Source organism: Vigna angularis, chromosome 10, assembly GCF_016808095.1.
Source record: "Vigna angularis cultivar LongXiaoDou No.4 chromosome 10, ASM1680809v1, whole genome shotgun sequence".
In the NCBI taxonomy this organism is placed as follows: Eukaryota; Viridiplantae; Streptophyta; class Magnoliopsida; order Fabales; family Fabaceae; genus Vigna; species Vigna angularis.
Genome location: NC_068979.1, coordinates 6,594,429 through 6,615,532, shown reverse-complemented (window position 1 = coordinate 6,615,532; position 21,104 = coordinate 6,594,429). Strand labels below are relative to the sequence as shown.

Here is a 21,104-nt window from a genome sequence, read left to right as displayed (position 1 = left end):
TTATTGCATTAGCAAGATTGGATGACTTGCATTCCATATTAGTCTTTTATGTGCTCTGTATATGCTATTAATAAAGGTTAATGAAGATTAATGAAACTTAATGATTGACTGTTCTCTGATTCTCAATGGGTTCAGCTGATGCGTGCTAGGTTTTTTAAGCACATAACTCAATTAAATAAATACAAGTCTCGTTCTCTATGTCCTTCTTTGGCTAGATTCATACCTGAAGTTCATGATGTAGGTTGGGCGTTAGGAGATTGTAAAGGATTCTGGCACAAGATAGAAAGGTAACGTTCATGTATTTTCTGTATTACTTAAAACAGAGCAACACCCTTATTTATATAAGGGTCAACCAGTATATACAAAGTATAAAACTGAAAACAAAAGCTATAGAAAAGGAATTGTAGGGCAGCTGTCATTAATAGCTTTACTCGTTTGGCTTAACAACACGTAACATTCTAAAACATTCTAATACACCTCCCTAAGACAAACTAGATTGTTCCAACAACACCAATAAGTTTCCTGAGACTCTTGAATCTTTCAAACTTCAGAGCCTTGGTTAGAAGATCAGCTAATTGTATTTCCGACTTGCAATGGCACAGCTCCTTCCTTTCATTCTTCACTTGCTCACGGATATAATGGAATTTTGTTTCAATATGTTTACTTCTTCCATGAGAAGCAGGGTGTTTAGTTAGATCTATTGCAGATTTTTTGTCAATACAAAGTTGTATTTCCTACCAATTTCATCTTCAATCCCTCCATCACAGACTTTAGCCATATAGATTGACATGTTGCCTCACATGCTGTTATGTACTCTGCTCCACAAGAACTTAAAGCCACAACAAGTTCCTTGGTTGAACTCCATGATATTGGTGAGTTTCCAAGAAAGAACAAATAACCTCCTGTGCTTTTCCTATCACACTTATCCCCACACCAGTCTGCATCAGAATAGGATTTTATTCTCATTTCCACACCTTCTCTTCTTCGTGGAAAAAGAATACCATAGTTGTGTGTGCCTTGTATGTACCTTAGAATGCATTTTACAACATTCAGGTGTGATGTTCTTGGATTCTGCATGTATTTGCTCACAAGACCAACACTGTAACTCACATATGGCCTGTGTTACACAAGTATCTTAGGTTTTTTACCATGCTTCGATAGAAAGTAGCATCTACAACCTCCACTTCTGAGTCCTGGAACAAATAAGACTTCATCTATTACAACTTCTCTCCCATTTTCATCTCGAAGTACAACTCTGTCAAAACCCTCTGCAGTCAAGTTCTATCATCTGCAAACTTGATTTTTCCATTTAGAACTTCCTTCATTTTGACAAAACATTCTCTTTTTCCAGTCATATGCGTCAAACACCCTGAATCAAGGTACCATGACGTCTCTTCTAGCTCATCTTCATTTGTTCTTGCCATCAACATCACTGCCTCTGAATCAGATGTGTTGTCTTGTGCCATATTAGCTTGATTCTTGGGTTTATTCTTTGCACCTTCACCCTTCCAACAGTCTTTGGCAAAATGCCCAAGTTTTTGACAATTAAAACATCTAACCTTCTTTTTGTCAAACTTCCAGCTCTTTTCTTGATCACCATTTTGATTTGACTTGTGACTCTTTCGGTTTTCAGAGTCATCGAAGTTTTTCTCTTACTGTTCTTGAACCTCCTTATGCTTTTTTTTGTTAAATATTTTAGACCTTTTTCCCTTTCTATGAAACTAGATCTAACTTGCAAGATTTGATCTTGGTACTGTCTTCGCTCATTCAATCTATGTTCATGAGCCTCTAGTGAATGTTGCCGTTCTTCCACCTCCATAGTCTCAAAGTCACGCGTTTCTTCAATGGCAACCACAATATGATCGAACCTTGGAGGCAAAGTCCTCAAGATATTGTCAACAACATACTCATCCGTAAGCTATCTGCTACTGTAAAAGATTTCACATGCTCCAACTTGCTACAAGTTCCTGGAAACGTTTTAAAGAGATTATCGGATGTGATAGATAAACTTTCGGGTTTCAGATACTTGAGCAGCAAGATCAAGTCATTTGGAGGCCTGCTAAGGATGGGATATGGACTTTCAAAGCTGCTATATCTCATGTAAAATCTGATGTTGTATATCTTTCTGGTAAGAAAATGATTCGGTCTCCAACGATTCCTCTATCTAGGCCATTCCTTCTTTGGAGACTTGTGCATGACAGAATGACTATTGATGAAAATTCATGTAAAAGTGGAAGTATTGTGGCCTCTGCATAGTCTCTGTGGTGTCGTGGAGATAACTTTTGAAGTTAAAGATATTTTCACTGGAACTGCGAGTCTGTTTCCATAGGTACTATCTTGAACTTCCTTCATTCCTCACGTAATAATCAATTGGTTGTTGTTACCTTATTGAAAGTGATTCATATCATATGGTTAACTTGGTATAAGAGGTGTTAGGTAAACTTTAAAAGGGCCCACTTGCTGAATAAGGAAGCTAATGTTCCCCACTTTGTAAAGTTGAGGATTTTGGGGAAAGTGTCTTCCCTTTGTCTGCTGAATTCCCGAAACTCTGCACCATGTTTCTTGGAGTTTATTTCTTTATTGGTTATAAAAGAGAGTAAGGTGTGCAAAGAAAAAACCACCCACCGAGAAAGAAATAAGCAAAGGTGTAGTAGAGAAAGAAAGGTGTGTGAGTGTGTAAAAAAGGAGAAAGCTAGAGGAGTGTGGTGTGTGTAGCGTAAAATTCCAGAGAAGAAAAGAGTGGGATTGTATGTTATTTATTGTGTTGAGTTATTGTGAGTTGTGATGATTGTGTGCACCACTGTGAGAGAAAAGAGTGATTGTTGTATTTCTGAAAGCTTTTATTTTCAATAAAAGTATATTTGATACCAACAAATTGGTATCAGAGCTTTCACAGTCTGAGTGTTCGAGTTAAAAAAAAAAGAGTGAGAAATGGCAAACTTTGCAAACAGTGTGTCTCTGCCCCAATTGTCAAAGAAAGTTAATTATGACAATTGGAGTGTACAAATGAGAGCTCTTTTGGGATCCCAAGACGTATGGGATGTAGTGGAGAGTGGGTATGAAGAACCCACAGATGACGAAGCACAGACGGTTGCCCAACTTGCAGCGTTGAAGAAAACGCGTGTGAAGGATAAATCAGCTCTATACATATTGTACCGAGCTGTGGATGAATCTGGCTTTGAGAAGATAGTAAATGCTAAATCTTCAAAAGAAGCATGGCAGATTCTGGAGAAAGTATACAAAGGTGACAACCGAGTCAAGCAAGTCAGGCTTCAAACTCTCAGAGGCGAGTTTGAAAGTTTGAGAATGAAGGAAAAAGAAAAAGTAACCGAGTATATATCTCGGGTGGAAGCAGTGGCAAATCAAATATGTAAAAATGGAGAGGAATTGCCAACCAGCAGGGTGGTAGAGAAAATTTTGAGATCACTAACAGATGATTTCGAAAGCATAGTTTGCGCTATCGAGGAATCGAAGGACCTCTCAACGCTATCAGTTGAAGAGCTTACTGGGTCACTTGAGGCCCATGAACAAAGGAGAAGAAAAATGAAAGAACCTCTTGACCAAGCACTACAAGTGCAACTTGACTTAAGAGGAACTCGGAACACTCAGGGCCAAGATCCTAGAGGAAGAGGAAGAGGTGGCCAAGGACGTGGCGGACGTGGCAAAGGTGGACGTGGCAGAGGTGAATTTGAAGCCGACACAAACCAGACCAGACAACAGAATTGGTGTGGTCGTGGTCAAGGAAGAGGTCGAGGAGGTCGATCTAAGTCAGGAATTGAATGCTTCAAATGTGGCAAAATTGGCCACTACGCAGGTAATTGCTATAATTGTGGGAAGCCAGGCCACATAGCAAAATATTGTGAGGCTGAAAAGAAAAAGGAAACAAATTTTCTTACTGAGGAAACCAATGAAGAAATTGGGATCTTATTGATGTCAAAAAATCCAGAAGTTGAGCTTGTGCCAAACTGTTCAAACAATTCGGTTTGGTACTTGGACACCGGCGCAAGTAACCATATGTGTGGCGACGAGAGTTTATTCAAAGTACTTTCAAAGGTGGAATCCGGATCTGTTTCTTTCGGCGATGCTTCAAAAGTAACCGTCAAAGGTCGAGGAACGATCTGGTATGAACAAAAAAATGGGCAAATCGGAGAGATCAGAGATGTATACTATATTCCTGATCTCAAAAGCAACATACTAAGCATGGGACAGATAATGGAGAAGGGGCACTCAGTTTTGATAAAGGATCGAGAATTACAACTGAGGGATAAATTCGGGAGGCTCATCACCCAAGTAGAAATGAAGGAAAATCGCATGTACAAACTTGAGTTGAAAATAGTTCAAGATAAAAACATGCAACTTGATATGGAGGATGAGGCCATGAAGTGGCATTTGCGGTTCGGTCATCTTCACTTTGGAGGGTTGACCGAGTTGGTGAAAAAGGAGATGGTGCTCGGACTGCCTAAAATGGAATTTGAAAAGAAGTTCTGTGAAGAATGTGTGATCGGAAAGCAAGCAAGGACTTCGTTCCCTCGGATCTCTGAATACCGAGCAAAGGAGCAACTTGAATTAATCCATACCGATTTGTGTGGGCCAATAACTCCAGAATCATTTAGTGGTAAGAGATACTTTGTTTCCTTCATTGATGATTTCTCAAGGAAGACGTGGGTTCACTTTCTGAAGGAGAAGTCAGAAGTGTTTGAAACTTTCAAGAAATTCAAAGTGATGGTAGAGAAAGAAACAAGCAAAGTCATCAAAACAGTCCGATCTGACAGAGGAGGTGAGTTCATTTCTACCAAGTTCAACAACTACTGCGAGGAACATGGAATCAAGCGTTTCTTGACGGCTCCATACTCCCCACAACAAAATGGTGTTGCTGAGAGGAAGAATCGGACCATTCTTGATATGGTTCGAACCATGCTTAAAGGGAAGAATATGCCAAAGAAGTTCTGGGCAGAAGCGGTGCAATGCGCAGTTTATGTGCAAAACAGATGTCCACATGCAAAGTTGGGTGAGAAGACGCCTCAGGAGATTTGGAGTGGTGTGAAGCCGAATGTCTCTCATCTAAAGGTGTTCGGCAGTATAGCCTATGGGCAAGTACCAAGTCAGCACAGGACAAAATTAGAAGATCGGAGCAAGAAGTACATATTTATCGGGTATGATAAAAATTCTAAAGCATATAAATTATTTGATCCTGTTAACAACAAAGTAGTGGTGAGCCGAGATGTTCACGTGGAGGAAACAAAGGAGTGGTGTTGGAGTAACCTGGTCGAAAAAGAAACTAGCTCGGAGATTGTTGTACCTTCAGCAACAACAACCACTGAGTCCTCAGATGAAGAAACCGAGCCACAACATCCTAGGATGAGAAGTCTACAAGACATATACGACACTACAAATGAAGTTCATGTTGTATGTCTTCTGGCCGACTCTGATGACTTGAGTTTTGAGAAAGCTGTCCAAGATGAGAAGTGGAGAACAGCCATGGATGAGGAAATCGGAACGATTGAACGCAACAAAACTTGGGAACTGACTAACCTTCCTGAAGGAGCTCGACCCATTGGAGTAAAATGGGTGTACAAAAAGAAGATGAATGTTGAGGGAGAGGTTGAGCGTTATAAGGCTCGACTTGTGGTAAAGGGGTATAGACAAAAGGAGGGGATAGACTATGATGAAGTATTTGCTCCTGTCACGAGAATGGAGTCAATCCGACTCTTGATCTCGTTAACTGCTCAGAACCAATGGCCAATTCAACAGATGGATGTGAAGTCGGCATTTCTAAATGGCGTACTGAAAGAGGAGGTGTATGTTGAGCAACCACTCGGGTACATGAAGAGAGGGGATGAGAAGAAAGTGTTGAGATTGAGAAAAGCCCTCTATGGACTGAAGCAGGCTCCCCGTGCCTGGAATGAGAGAATTGATGGGTACTTCAAGAAAACCGGGTATGAGCAATGTCCGTACGAACATGCCTTGTACACAAAGAAATCAGAAAAGGATATGATGATGGTTGCTCTCTATGTTGACGACCTCATATTCACCGGAAGCAACACGAAGCTAATTAAGGAGTTTAAGGAGGCAATGGAAAAAGAGTTCGAGATGACAGACTTAGGCTTGATGAAATATTTTCTTGGCCTGGAAGTGAAGCAATCGGAGGAAGGGATTTTTATATCCCAAGAGAGGTACGCACTTGAAATTTTAAAGAAGTTTAAAATGGAGGACTGCAACCCGGTTTCTACTCCAATGGAACCTGGCACTAAACTATTGAAGTTCGATGGAGGAGAACGAGCTGATTCTGGGAGATATCGAAGTTTAATCGAAAGTCTAAGGTACCTTACAAGCACGAGACCCGACTTAATGTTGAGTGTTGGGATAATGAGTAGATTCATGGAGGATCCAAACTATACACATTGGAAGGCACTGAAGAGAATTTTGAGATATATTCGAGGAACCCTATCACTTGGTCTTTTCTATTCAAAATCAGATGACTATCGACTAGTGGGTTACTCAGACAGTGATTGGTGTGGTGATATTAATGACCGGAAAAGTACTTCAGGTTACGTATTCCTACTTGGAAATACAGCTTTTACTTGGCTGTCTAAGAAGCAACCCATTGTAACTCTATCTACCTGCGAGGCAGAGTATGTGGCGGCTTCTTGGAGCGTGTGTCATGCAGTCTGGCTTTTAAATCTATTAAAGCATTTGGGAGTGATCCAAGATGAAGGGATTGTGATCCGAGTTGATAACAAGTCGGCAATCGAGTTGGCAAAGAACCCAGTTAATCACAGAAGGAGCAAGCACATCGACGTCCGTTTTCATTTCATCCGAGAACAAGTCAAAGAAGGAAAGGTCAAACTGGAACATGTTGAAAGCCGAGCTCAAGCCGCCGACATATTCACCAAGCCACTACCAACCACATTGCTAGAGAATTGCAAAAGGCTTATTGGAATGAGATAATGAAATACAGTGCAAGAAGACCAATTTAAAGTTTACGGGGGAGTTTTGTTAGGTAAACTTTAAAAGGGCCCACTTGCTGAATAAGGAAGCTAATGTTCCCCACTTTATAAAGTTGAGGATTTTGGGGAAAGTGTCTTCCCTTTGTCTGCCGAATTCCCGAAACTCTGCACCATGTTTCTTAGAGTTTATTTCTTTATTGGTTATAAAAGAGAGTAAGGTGTGCAAAGAAAAAACCACCCACCGAGAAAGAAATAAGCAAAGGTGTAGTAGAGAAAGAAAGGTGTGTGAGTGTGTAAAAAAGGAGAAAGCTAGAGGAGTGTGGTGTGTGTAGCGTAAAATTCCAGAGAAGAAAAGAGTGGGATTGTATGTTATTTATTGTGTTGAGTTATTGTGAGTTGTGATGATTGTGTGCACCACTGTGAGAGAAAAGAGTGATTGTTGTATTTCTGAAAGCTTTTATTTTCAATAAAAGTATATTTGATACCAACAAGAGGAACTCTGAGATTGGCCAATAAAGCATTATCAATTGGTCAGGCTTTTGCGAATACTTAGTTGGAAATGGCTACCTCAGGGTCTTCTTTATGGGCGTACAGGGTTGTTTCTATGGATGATCTTAGAATTCTATAATTTTTTTATCCCTAATTGTCCTCCTCCGGCTCCTAAAATTTTGGAAATTAACCGGTTTCCTCCTTCAGATGATTGCATGCAATGCAACAGTGATGAGGTTTCTGGTGGTAATCTTGAGCACCCGTCCTATGGTGGTATTTTTCAAGACAATATAAGTAATTTCCTTGATGGCTTCTCAACTTACATTGGGGTGGGTTCTGCACTTGCTGCTGAAATTTTAACAGTTATGTTTGCTTTGGGGCATGCGGAAAGAGATGGTTGGAATAATTTTGAGCTTGAATGTGACCCATAGTTAGTCCTCTAGGCTTTCCATGAGGAAAATATTGCCCTTTGGCGCCTTCGTGTGGAGTTGGAGAAAATGTTTACCTATTTGTTTTTCTATGATCTTCACTTTTTAGGGAAGAAAATTCTTGTGCAAATAAGTTAGCTAAGCATGGATTGAATAATACACTTAACTTTGGTTGGTGGGATCATGTTCCTAACTAAAACAATTGTTTTAGAAATTGTTTAAGACTGCCAGTTTTCAGGTTTGCGTAATTTTGATCATGAGTTTTGGTTTGACCCTGCGTGATTTTCTTTTATATTTTATTCTAGATGTGCTGCATATGATAGGTAGAGCTTGAGGTGGCACCATTATTGGGGTGTCCTGTCTCTGATGCTTTTGTTCATCAATTTCCAAAAAATCAATCGTTTTGTTGTAAATGTGACTTACACTAAACATATATTGTCATACTACAGATTTCAAGAGCAAATTGCAATATGTTTTAATTTGCACTTGTTAAACTTTAGGCATTGTCTACTTTCCCACAAAACAAAACAAAAAGAGCTAGATACTAATTCCAGAAAATTAACTAATAACATTGCCGATGATAAAAGGGACAAAAAACATTTTCAACAATCAAGTCATGCAATTGTGAAGTTAGAGGACTTTTCGGTCTAATTTTTCTTGTTTCAAAAATTATTTTACGCAACAACTTCACACTACTCAATAAACAATTCCTGATAGAAAATCTATCAATTAAAAAAAAATAGAAACAGTTGAGAAATGCTTTCTCATATTTTATCTACTCATTGAGAGTGCATTGGTTGGCTGTCCAGGAGATAACTTTTTAGAAAATATAAATCTGCTCAAAAGGCAAGTAGTTTTGTATATGCCAGAAAATAAATTTAAAAAATGCAAACTTCTTGTTAAAAATATTAAGAAAAAAGCCCTTACTTTAACTGATACCCCTCTCTCGGCATGGTATTTATCTGCCAACACTTTAATCTTGGTCTTCAAAGATCTTCTACTAACCTCTATCGCTGACTTTCCCTGTTGTTTCTGTCAATATTACAGCATAAAATAGTCTTACAAATATTGCTTCAAACATCCATATACACAAAAGTCCATCTATTTATCATAAAGAAAAATAAAATAAAATAAAATCTGCCTCCACATTCTCGTGTTTGGCTGCGGCAGAAAAGCAGGCAAGAACGACGCTCATTATCAAAGAATGTATCAGTAACCGAACATCGACTGAATTTCCCAAATTAAAATGTCACTTCTACTATTTGTACACACAAAAATAGATCAACGACGGCTAATTCCATGCTTCGACATCCAATTCCATACATGCAAACACACTATCATCTAAGTTCAATTCTGAACTATCGTTGCGATACGATTTCAAAAAAATGGAAGGAGACGAAGAAGACAAGACAATAAAGCATCTAAATGAAAGGAATTATAGAAAATGAGAAAATAGAGAGTGAAGAAAGGGATACAAACATGATATTTGGAGGCATAGCTAGGAATTCTGTTCACCATGGATGCGCAGAAAGATTGATGAAAGGAGAAAAATGGAATACTGAAGAAGATGAGAGCGAAGTGATGAAGTAAAGTGAAGAAAGAATAACTCTTCAGAAATGAGTTGTCATAGCACAAACGTTGCATAATATATGGTGCCGTTTCATGCGAGGCTTATTATTATTTCCTTTCTACGTACTGCATTGGGACCACCACTCTCAACTCCAACGTTTTTTCCCACCCAAATCCACGTTTGTCTGTGCTTATTTTTTTAAAAAAAAATAAGTGATTATTGTAATAAATTAAGTATATTTATTTTTTCTTTGTGTTTGTCTGATCTAGTAATTTTGAAAATTAAACAGTTTTCTAATTATTTAATAAGAAAATTCCAGTTTTCTTTCTTAAATAACTGTTTTTTTAAAAAAAAAAGATTATTTCCAAAACTCTTAGTCAAACAAAAATTATTGCTAAAATTAATTTCAAGCAAATTATCGTAAAAGTGAACAAACTTCTAAATTTCGGTGGATTTGGAACATCTTTTTTTCCAACATGATATTCCGAATGCATTTTAATTGACATGTTAATAGGAATTTTATTAAATAACAATTAATAAATTGAATAAAGAAAAATTCTCAAAATTGAATAAGTATAAAACGAAAGAAAATTAAATTTATTCTATGTTTTGAATCTTCCATTTGAATTTCCCTTAAAAGAGAAACAAAATTTAATACTTGCGTCTTTTTATTACTTTAATTTGCGTTAACTAAATCTGGACTTAATTCACATGCAGTGTTCGTGTAAATATTTAATATACTTTATCATTTAACCAGAACTTAAAACAGATAAACTTTAAAGAAAATTATTGTCAAAATAAACAGTCCGATTACACATAACAATCTAAAAAATAAGAGACAATATACGTACAGAAAAAAATAGTCTCATAATAATAACTAAGTTTTTACATGTAATTTTTAAATAAATTGGAAACTAAATTAATATGCATTTACGCTGTTTTTTTTTAAATGTACTTTTATCAACAACAGCAATTACTATATATAATTTTAAATACGTGGAGATTGAAAATGTTCGTCTAATTTGTTAATAAAAACACCAATATAAATTTGGAATATTTTAAAATATGTTTTGTGAAGTACATATTTTAAATAATAAAATTAACATTTTTAATGTATATTATACATAGGTATTAAATTATGCAATAAATAAGCTTCACATGATAACATATTATAATTATTACATTATTAAAATTTAATAATTATATTATTTTCCTTAAATATAATACTACTATATTTAATTATATATTATGTACAATGAATATGTAACATTATACATTATGTAATAATTAATTTTCATTAATAACATTTATACTTGTTAAATTTATTAAATTTAACAAAATTACTGTATTTCATAAATATAATTTGTTTGATAACAGTATTAAACATATTTTTATATTATTTGTAATGAATATATTAAATTATGTAATAAATACTTTTCATTTAAATGGATTAGATTTAATAAAAATACTGTACTTCATAAATATAATATATTAATAAAATTATTAAATAGATATATTTATATATTAATTGCAATGAATATATTAAATTATATAATAAATGCTTTTCATTTAATACTATATTGCATTTATTACATGTATTAAATGTAATAAATATATTTCATGATACTATTAAATTTAAGTATTATTATGTGTAAAGAAATATTAAATATGGTAAAAAAAAACGCTTATTTACAAATTTATATAAACACTACATTAATAACGCTTATACTAGTAGTATTTAATATTAGACTTAATTAAGTTTAGAGTAGTTTGTGAATTGGAGTATTTTAATTGATTTTTTAATAATTTTTTTGTTGTATTCAATATTCAAAATATTTATACTCTTGAATTGAATTCTTCTAATTGATTTTACCCTGTCAATTGAGACCATATTATATATATATATATATATATATATATATATATATATATATATATATAAATCATATTTTAACACTTTTTTTTGTCTTATTTCCACTTTACAACTCTTTTTAATCATAAAATATTATATTTAACTAATAAATATAAATATAAATAAAAAAATTGAAGTTTTTAAATGGAATTATAAAAGAGAGACTGTCAAGATAAAAATGACTTGATTAAATTTTTAGCATCTCAAATTTAATTGATTTCAATTGAGTTTTTATTATAAATATTTGTTTTATTGAGTTTTCAAAATTCTTACATTTTTTAATTGAATGGATATTGTTGATTAGAATAACATGATTATTTGATTTTGCAATTTAAGCAAAGTGCAATGAACTTAGATAATTAAAAACAATAAAGTTATTAAATCTTAATTTTCTTTATAAAAAGGACAGTAATCCATTTTATAAATTAAATATTAAAACAAAAATCAAATTAACTACATGAAGACACAAAATAATGACATTAGGTTTATATAATTAAGGTTTCAAAACCTTTTTTTCTTGTTGAACAAACTCATGAAAATGTTCTTGAAACTACAAATATTAATAGAATGAAATAAAAACTCAAACTGAAAACTCAGATGACATAAGAACTCAATAAAAAAATATATATTTTAAACACTCGATAGAATGAAAATTTTAATAAAATCAACTGAAAATACTCAAACTTAAAACTTAATTAAATAATATTTTAATTTTCTATGTGAGACATCTCTCGATACAAAATAAATGTCATGTCACTTCAATATCAGCAAAATCAAACGTCTCCTAAAAAATGTAAATTGTTTAGTTGGTATGAAATGTTAACACCATGAGAACAGTTTTGAAGGACTTTATTCACAGATAACTAACTATTGGTAAATTAAGTGATTATTTACATATAATATTATGTACAAATTTTGAAAAGTAATTTATTAAACTTGAGTTAAAAAAAACCTAATTGTACCGTATCATTCCTGGCATAACTAAGCCAACTATCCAGCTCTATCGACCATTAAATTAAATTGAGTGACTGACCATCCAAACTGATCACTCAGGTCAATTATCAGACCAATCACCCAGGACGACCACATAGTTAGATCATAAACGATAATAACTTATTAAAACTCAGATTAAGGTGTGATTGGACCATCATTAAACCAGTAAAAGATAAAAACTGTTACAATTAGTATAAATAAAAGTCTCAAATATAAATTTTACACATTTGTTAATTTTTTTTTTCTGTTTTTGTCTATTTTATTTTGAATTTTCAAAATTTATGATTTGTTATTTTAACTTTTTTGTTATTTTAAATTTAATACTATCGATTTTCATAAGCTATTTAAGAAAATATTATATTGGAAAACTTAACAAAAATCGTTAAATTCTTAATTGATTGTTGAAAGCCGGTTAAAGAATAAAAAAAGTGCAGTGACTGAGACCATCACAGAAGAAAAAAAAAAGAGAAAAATGAAATCATTTAATAAAAGATTAAAGGTTATATATGTAATTTTGAAGGTTCATAAGAGAAGTGCAAGATAACCACTCTTACCATTGGAGTTAAAAAAAGTTCGGTGTTGCTCCCTCCACCACCACCATATATTTCCTCCATCTTCCCACATTATTTTAAATACAATTATATTTTTAAGTTAAAAAGATTTTTACTTTTATCCTATTTTAAATAATTTAAAACCCTAATTTTACTTTCCCAGCACTCACCCATTAAACTTTCTTCTCCTTTTCCCATTTTCGTTTTACCTCCCGCACTTCCATTCTTTTTCTTCCCAGTTTTTTTTTGGTTTGAAAGCTTCGTGAGAAAGTATACATCAACGAAGGTGACATCCTTCAACGGATGTCCCCTAATAAAACAAACTATAAAATAAAAAACGTAACCTTTAAACGGGATGTGACATCTTCAACGGATGTCAACATCCGTTTAAAGTAAAACGGATGTTGACATCCGTTTTTCCTTAAACGGATGTTGACATCCGTTTTTCCTTAAACGGATGTTGACATCCGTTAAAGGATGTTGACATCTGGATGTCACATCCGTTTAAAGGTTACGTTTTTTATTTTAGGGTTTTATTTCAAGATTTATTTGAATACGAGGAAGCACTCCACACACTGCACCACGAGAGGGAGACTGCTTGATAATTCTTTCCACCACCACCAACCTTTACAACTTGTAGTATCTCACAACGACAAAAGAAAGAGAAGAAGAAATATAAGGTAAAGAGGAAGAAATATAAGGTTAAAATGAAAGAAAAATATTTTACTCATGTACGAGACTAGAATAGGTTATTAATGAAATAGGTTGTGAATAGGTAAAATTAAAAAATAATAACTCTAAAAATAAAATTTAGTGAGGGACAAAATAGTAAAGAGAAGGTGGAGGGAGAAAGGTGTGGTGGTAGAGGGAGAACACCCAAAAAAGTTTTGGAAATTTTGGACTGGTTTAAGGGACAATGTTTTGTTCAACTTCATTTTAAAAATTTTTGAGCTTTTTTTTTCATGGGATGCAAATATTTATAATTTTGAGTGTTTCATCCTACATCTCTGATATTTCATTCTACAACTCCAAAATTTTCATTTTTAACCTTTTGACATATTGCACCTCCAATTTTTTAAAAAATTTTATTTTTAATTTTAATAAATATCCTTTTATTTTCATCTCTTTCCTGTTAAAGATACTTTAATAAATATCATTTTATTTTATTCTCTTTCCTATTAAAGATACTTTAATAAATATCATTTTATTTTATTCTCTTTAATAAGGCATTCTACATCACCTTAATAATAATATAATTAAATTAAAAATTCAAGTATTATTTAATATAATTTTATATTTTAATAATTATTAAAATATGATTTATATTATAATAATAGTAATATTAAAAAAATAAAAAGAATAATATAAAATTTGATTTAATATATTCAAATATATTAAATTATATTAAAATATTAAAATAAGTTAAATAATTATTAAATTTTAAATAAAAACAAATTTTTTTAAAAATTTGTTTGTCAGATATCAAAATCAATTTTTTTTATTTAAAATTTAATCAATATTTAATTTAATTGAAAATTATAATATTATTTTATATTTTTATTATTTAATAATTATTAAAATATGATTTATATTTTTATAATAGTTTTATTAAAAATAAAAATAAGAGTAATCATGAAATAAAAATAATATTAAAAATTACATTTAATATATTTAAATATATTAAATTATATTAAAATATTAAATTAAATTAAATAATTATTAAAATTTAAATAAAAAACAAAATTTTGGAAACATGTGTTAGTCGGATATAGAGATCGGATAAATTTGTGATTGAAAATGGATATTCAATAAATAAATTTTTCTAAAATTTTTATTTTTATTTAAATTTTAATAATTATTTAATTTAATTTAATATTTTAATATAATTTAATATATTTAAATATATTAAATGTGATTTTTAATATTATTTTTATTTTCATTATTTTTACTCTTATTTTAGTTATTTTTATTTTTTAATAAAACTATTATAAAAATATAAATCATATTTTAATAATTATTAAAATATAAAAATATAATAAATAATGCTATAATTTTTAATTAAATTAAATATTGATTAAATTTTAAATAAAAAACAAAGATTTTCGACAACAAGTTTTTGAATTTTTTATTTATTTACAATTTAATAATTGTTTAATTTATTTTAATATAACTTAATAAATTTGAATATATTAAGTCAAATTTTATATTATTATTATTATTTTATTTTAATTATTTTATATTATTATTAATAATTATTAAAATATAAAATTATATTAAATAATATTTAAATTTTAAATTAAATTAGAATTATTATTAAGATGGTGTAGAATGTCTTTTATAAGAGAAGAAAATAAAAAGATATTTATTAAAATGTCTTTAATAAGAAAGTTAAAAATGAAATTTTTAAAAAAGTTGGAAGTGGAGGATGTCTGAAGGTTGAAATAGAATTTTTAGAGGTGCAGATGAGAAGTTGAAGGTGTAGGATGAAATACTCTATAATTTTTGCTTTGCAATTGAAATTTGTAGTCTATGGTTTTCTTATGTATATGAAGAATTATTTGAATTTGGATTGGGATGGTGAGGATGAACATATCCGGGTGTCTTCCGATCAGAGGAATCTGTAAGAGACCATTAAAGATGCATGGTGGAGTGCAAGGAAGGAGGTAAAGGTAGAGAAAGGAAGGAAAATGAATGGAGAAGACACTCACATCACAATTTTTTTTAACATTGTTTTATCACAAAATTACATTTATTCATTAATAAAGTTTAAAAATAAAAAAAATTATTATTTAAAATAAAAATGAAATCCAAATTTGCTTAAAAATTAAGAACATATTTAACTTTAAAAATAATATTATTATTACTTATATTAATAATAAAACTTATAATTTAATATTTAAATTAAATTTTATGTATTGTCCAAAGAGAATTTTTTTTTAACGCCCAATATAAATTATAATCACATGACAACCACTTTTAGAGGAAATATAACCATTATAAAATAACATTTGTATTTATAAAAAAAGTAAAATAGTGAATATAAAATTTAGGCCAATGATATACACCTATAAAATAGTATTTTTACTTTAAAATATAAAATAATTTAAAATAAATCACTTGGAAGATTAAAAAAATATTTTTTTAGTAGGTGTCAAATAGGGGTAGAAAACTGGAGAGGTGCTCAAGGAACTTTTTTCAAAATGTGAATATAGTGGAACCCTTATCCCAAACTCGAGACTCTCATTCATAGTCTAGGACTACGAACTAAAACATCCCACATAAGCCTCCAAAGACTACGAGGAGCAAAACATCACAAAAAGCACCCTTACACCTCACCCATTTGAATTGTTTCGTCAAAGCTCTTCGCTCTTTTGAAGCTCTACTTCGGTAGACTTATGTACTATTGGACCAGCTAAGCCTCCGACGACGATTAAAACACCACGAACACATCATTATAACCACTATACCTCGCCCATCTGAACTGTTCTACAAAGCTCTTCTTTCATTCGGAGATCAAACTTTGATAGACTTATGTACTACTCAATCAGACAAGTATCAAATGAATGAGTTTAGCCTCCTCTTTGTAGCATTAAGCTTACCTATCCTTTAGTTCGTCGCAAACTCAAACTTGAGTCAAGAACCGAATGGTGTGTAGAGATTCCCACGTACAACAATATCCTATTTTTCCCACCTTACTGATAAATATGAACTCCGATATTTCGCCAAAGATATTTTATCAGTATTTTCATGATCAGTTATCAGGTTAAAGAGATAAATTGTCTTTGCTGCATATAAGGGAACCATGTTTGATCTGAATAACTTCTAACCTCACGCTACTTCATGAGTCTTCTTTGCACACATTCCCACCACTGACTAAGGTGCTGGCTACCAGCTACAACCAGGTACTTGCCTTATTTTAATTATTTCAAAATTTTCATTGTTGTATACTTTTCTTAATACACTCATTACACACAATTTTCAACTCAATTACTATTAGAAACACGATAACTAAATAAATGAATACGAAAATACGAGAATGCAAAGTGGGTGGAATAGGAATAGGAATAGGTATAGAGATAGGATGGGTGTAACAGAACCTTGTTTCATGGTGGTACCGATGTGATGCACTTCTTACTCGACCCTGCTATGGATGAACAGCCCTTCAGAATTAAGTCCTCGAGTAGAGATGAGATGAGGAGGGGCACGAAATACACATAGAGCACTAGTTCCAGGTTGTCCTGTATTGACTCCGACTTTTGAACGAAATCTGAAATCAACGAATTTGAATGATAAGTCCAAATGCAACATGTTACGAGTTAGTATGAGTTTGGTTACCAGTTACATCCATGTAAACAGTTGTTGAACATAAAAGACATAAATTCTTCCTTAATTTCACGCTTTGGAAGATGTGAACCCCAATTGCAGTGACCCAAACAGGTTTCAAACCCTTGGTGTTAAGTTATCGATGAATTTCTAGCTCTAGGTTCTTGCAATACCATCAAGTTCACAACACAGAATTGAATCAAATGACATAATGTGAATATATACAATAGATTACTTAAAAGTGACAAACTAATTTTATCCGTTCTAGGTTTGGTGTTGGCACTATAACCTATATTTTCCCAAGCATATTGATTCATTGTTCTTCAGTGCTCCGGAAAACCTGGCATTATCTTAGGTGACTGTCCTAATCGAACATTTGAAGGGCCGGCTGAAGGGGGAGCTGAAAATGGTCTCATAACAGAACTTGCACTCGAAGCAGGAGGACTGCAAAGTTGGCTTGATTTTAACGCATTACCGTTTGCAGAACCATTTGTATCCTCTGCCATGTGTTCAGGCTGTTGGTGGCTTCTCTGCGATACATCAATATCCATTCCTTGTAAAACATTCTGATGATTGTTGGTACCACAGGGAAGCTGGGATTGCCAAAAAGTTGACTGTTGATTCAGTGTGGAATGGCTTCCATGTGCATTGCTTTTACCTTCAGCCTCATCCTTCCCTTTGGGCTGATGAACTAGGCCTGAGACCTCATTGGGTTTGCTAGGTTTAATATCCGTCAACTTTTCTGAGTCCAAAGAAGAAATAGCCTCTACAGCATCAGCCTTAACTGTTGAAGAACGGCCAGAAGCAATTATCGTTGTGGGAAATGCCCTCTCTGGAGGAACAGCTGGGGTGTAATTAGAGGGAAGCAAATCATCCCAATTTTCCAATAGTTCCTTGTACACTTTACGGAGAGTGACTTCAGTAAGACCAGTCACCTTACAAATTTCTGCCTGGGTTTTGCGCTTGTCTTCAAGTTGGCAAGCCAAATATATAGCAGCAGCTGAGATGCTAATAGGATTCCTGCGAGTACAGAAGCATTTGTTGATCACGACCTCTCCAATGTGAGTAGCCAGTTCCTTAAAAAAATTGTAGGACTTGTTCTCAGAATTCTGTAATATATGGTACATAATAAAAAAATGCACCAAAATCGGTGCTTAGACAACAAATGTAATGGCTACACATCACCAATACCAAAAGTATATCCTGTCACGTACATAAATTCTTTATTCTGTCGGTATAAAAAAAAAAGCTTCAGTTTACAAAGAGAATAGCAATGAAAATTAATTCTAGAACCTTGCAAATGCAAGAGCAGGAGAAATCGAGCAGTTATTTAATTCAATGGCTTTTTGCTTGTAGGCATAGATAAACCCTTTCAAGATTTCAAAACAAAATGTTGAGGCCACGAAATTTGAATGTGCTCGTTGGTACCTGGGCAGATTTATTGAGCTGAAGAAGCGTGCAAAATCTTGGCATATGAACTGAAATGGAATTGCTGTTAATAGGTTGACTTAGCTGCAAAGCCTCTCCCAGTATCTTAATATATTTCCCAATTTCCTTTTGCTGTACATTGGCTGCAATTGAAATTTCCTGCCATATCACTACACAAGCATCAATATTACAGATATCACAATAAGTTCCATGTTTCGAGCCATCTAATATATCAAGCAAGTAGTATCTTCCTACTGAAAGCAAACTCAAATGCTAGCTACTTTTTTTAATGCGATGGTTCTTCCTTCACAAATTCCTAAAAAGACCGACAGTAGATTTCCACGCAAGAAAATGCACGCGTTCATTTATCACGAAGACACAATTGAAATCAATCGTTGAACTATACTCATTAGAAGAGAAAAAAGAAATGGAAAGTTAGCATAGCAGAAACGTAATGACCTGAAGGGTTCTGGGTTCCTGGGCCTCTCTGATGGCCTGAACAAGAGCGGCAGTAGCAAGCGCCTCCACACTCCGGTTTCTCAAACACGTAGCGGAGCAACAATCCCTGAACAACTGAAAAGCGTGGTCGGAAATGTCGCAGTCCAACCCTAGAATTGACGCCACATCGATAATCTGCATGTAGGCCCTCAGATTATCAACCACAACCGTTGACGAAGAAGAAGAGGAAGAGGAAGAGGAGGATTCCAGAGTGCGTTCAAGCTCGGCGAGGTGGCCGGAGAAGGAGAGGGAGGACTGAAGGTAAAGTGGGCTGGGCTCCAGGGACCACGTGGAGAAGGCAGTGATGAAGCCCGTGGGCTCGAAAGGGTCCTCGTCCTCGTTCTGATTGAGAGGAAGAGGGAGATCCGATGTAACCAGACACAGAGGGTTGTCTTGGGCGCGCATGTGGAACACGTGGTGAGGATGCGACTGCCGCTCCTCCATCACGCGCCCGCAAGACGTGCACTCCGTGATCGAACGCCCGCTGCTCGTCGTCGCACAGCGGCCCTGCGCCGCCGAGCAGTACGGGCACTTCATTTTTCCAACTGTGAGCCTCGCCGCTTTTCTTTTCGCACCTTATTACTGCGATTCTCACCGCGTCACCACATTTCTTTCCGCACATTGGCCAATCTAACAGAGTTCCTGTATTTGAGTATTTTGAATTAATTTTTTATTAAATTTATATTGTTTAAAATGTTTCTAATTTTTTATTAAAGTATTTAATGTTTGATTTTTTTTCAATTAAAATATTTAATGTTTGATGTTTTAAAATTAAAATAACATGCTTATTATATTATATTTATATATAAAAATACAAAAAAAAATGATTAATTAAATTTTAGGTTTATGATAAATTTGAATAAATTTAATTAATTTTTATTAAAAATTATGTTATTGAGTATTCAAATTTTAAATTTTTCTAAATTAAATATCTAGAATTTCAACCTTGTTATTTTATTTAATAGTAACATTACAGTACGAACTTGAATAATAATAAAAAAGTGTAAAATCTCAATTATTTTTATCAAACGATATTATATTTTTTATAGGGTTAAATATGTTTTTAGTCTCTAAACTATCAAACGATTTTGGTTTTTGTCTCTCTTCAAAAGGTTTGTTCATTTTAGTCTTCTTAATTTTGAAACTCTTATGTTTAGTCCTTAAAACTAAACAACGTTAAGTTTTCTTTGATGTAGCAAACGACGAGCCCACGTGTGATACTACCTTCTTGTGTCACGTTGCTTTTCTTTTTCTGAAATGAAATTAAGTATTTACTACGTTTTTCCCAAACCCTTCCTTCTTCTCCCCCAATCACTCAAAACTTCCTCTCATTTCTTTCACATCCACCATTGTTCCCTCTCCTAAGTCTCCATTTTCTAATCACAGACCACCATAATAACCAGAGGTACAAACTGAAATCTCCAGTAAAAGCAACCGCAAGAAAACACAACATTGAAATTGCAAGATTATGATCAAACAAGCTACACATGCACAGTCATCCGAAGCACAACATAATTCCATAAAGAAAGTCAATACAACTACCTAATCACTCGGTAGGAAAAATGGAGAATCTCCCAGGGGAGAGGGATTCTCTCACCTTTGGCGATGCGAATATCGAAATGATTGGGAATCAGGGCGTCGTCGAATTAAGTTCGACAGGGGCAGGGGTCGGAGCCGGCCCAAGCGACGACGAATTGGCAGAAGTCGAGCTTGGACCAGGCGAGCATATAAGAGATTTGGGAGAAGTAGGAGTGGAGGGCAACGCCGATGATGGCAAGTTGAAGGCTTGTGCGCGGCGGAAAGATGATTGTTGGTGGCATTGGAGCTCGCGGTGTTGGTAGCGATTTGGGAAGAAGATGATGTTGCTGGATGTTGGTGGTGATTTGCCCCTTCAGTTGTGGAAGGAGGTTGAACGGCGTCGCTTGCGACGCGAAGAAGGAGCTTTTGGTGGTCTCTATGGCGGCT

At 33.6% G+C, this 21,104-nt stretch overlaps 2 protein-coding genes across 2 annotated transcripts in view; both read right to left on the bottom strand.

The window, feature by feature from the left end:
- LOC108335336 (histone-lysine N-methyltransferase EZ3) overlaps positions 1-9,520 on the bottom strand; it is a 36,368-nt gene extending 26,848 nt beyond the window's left edge. The window contains exons 1-2 of the mRNA XM_017571336.2: positions 9,344-9,520; positions 8,792-8,896 (exon numbers count right to left, since the gene is read on the bottom strand). Of these exons, the coding sequence (XP_017426825.2) occupies positions 8,792-8,896; positions 9,344-9,508 (270 nt within the window). The 5' untranslated portion in view covers positions 9,509-9,520. The remainder of the gene's footprint in view (positions 1-8,791; positions 8,897-9,343) is intronic.
- A 7,726-nt stretch (positions 9,521-17,246) lies between these two features.
- Positions 17,247-19,789, bottom strand: LOC108336081 (plant-specific TFIIB-related protein 1). The gene is made up of 3 exons (XM_017572399.2): positions 19,101-19,789; positions 18,642-18,800; positions 17,247-18,289 (listed from the first exon to the last, which is right to left on the bottom strand). The coding sequence occupies exons 1-3, from the start codon at positions 19,674-19,676 to the stop codon at positions 17,537-17,539; spliced, it is 1,488 nt and encodes a 495-aa protein (XP_017427888.1). The 5' UTR covers positions 19,677-19,789; the 3' UTR covers positions 17,247-17,536.
- Positions 19,790-21,104: the final 1,315 nt, after the last annotated feature.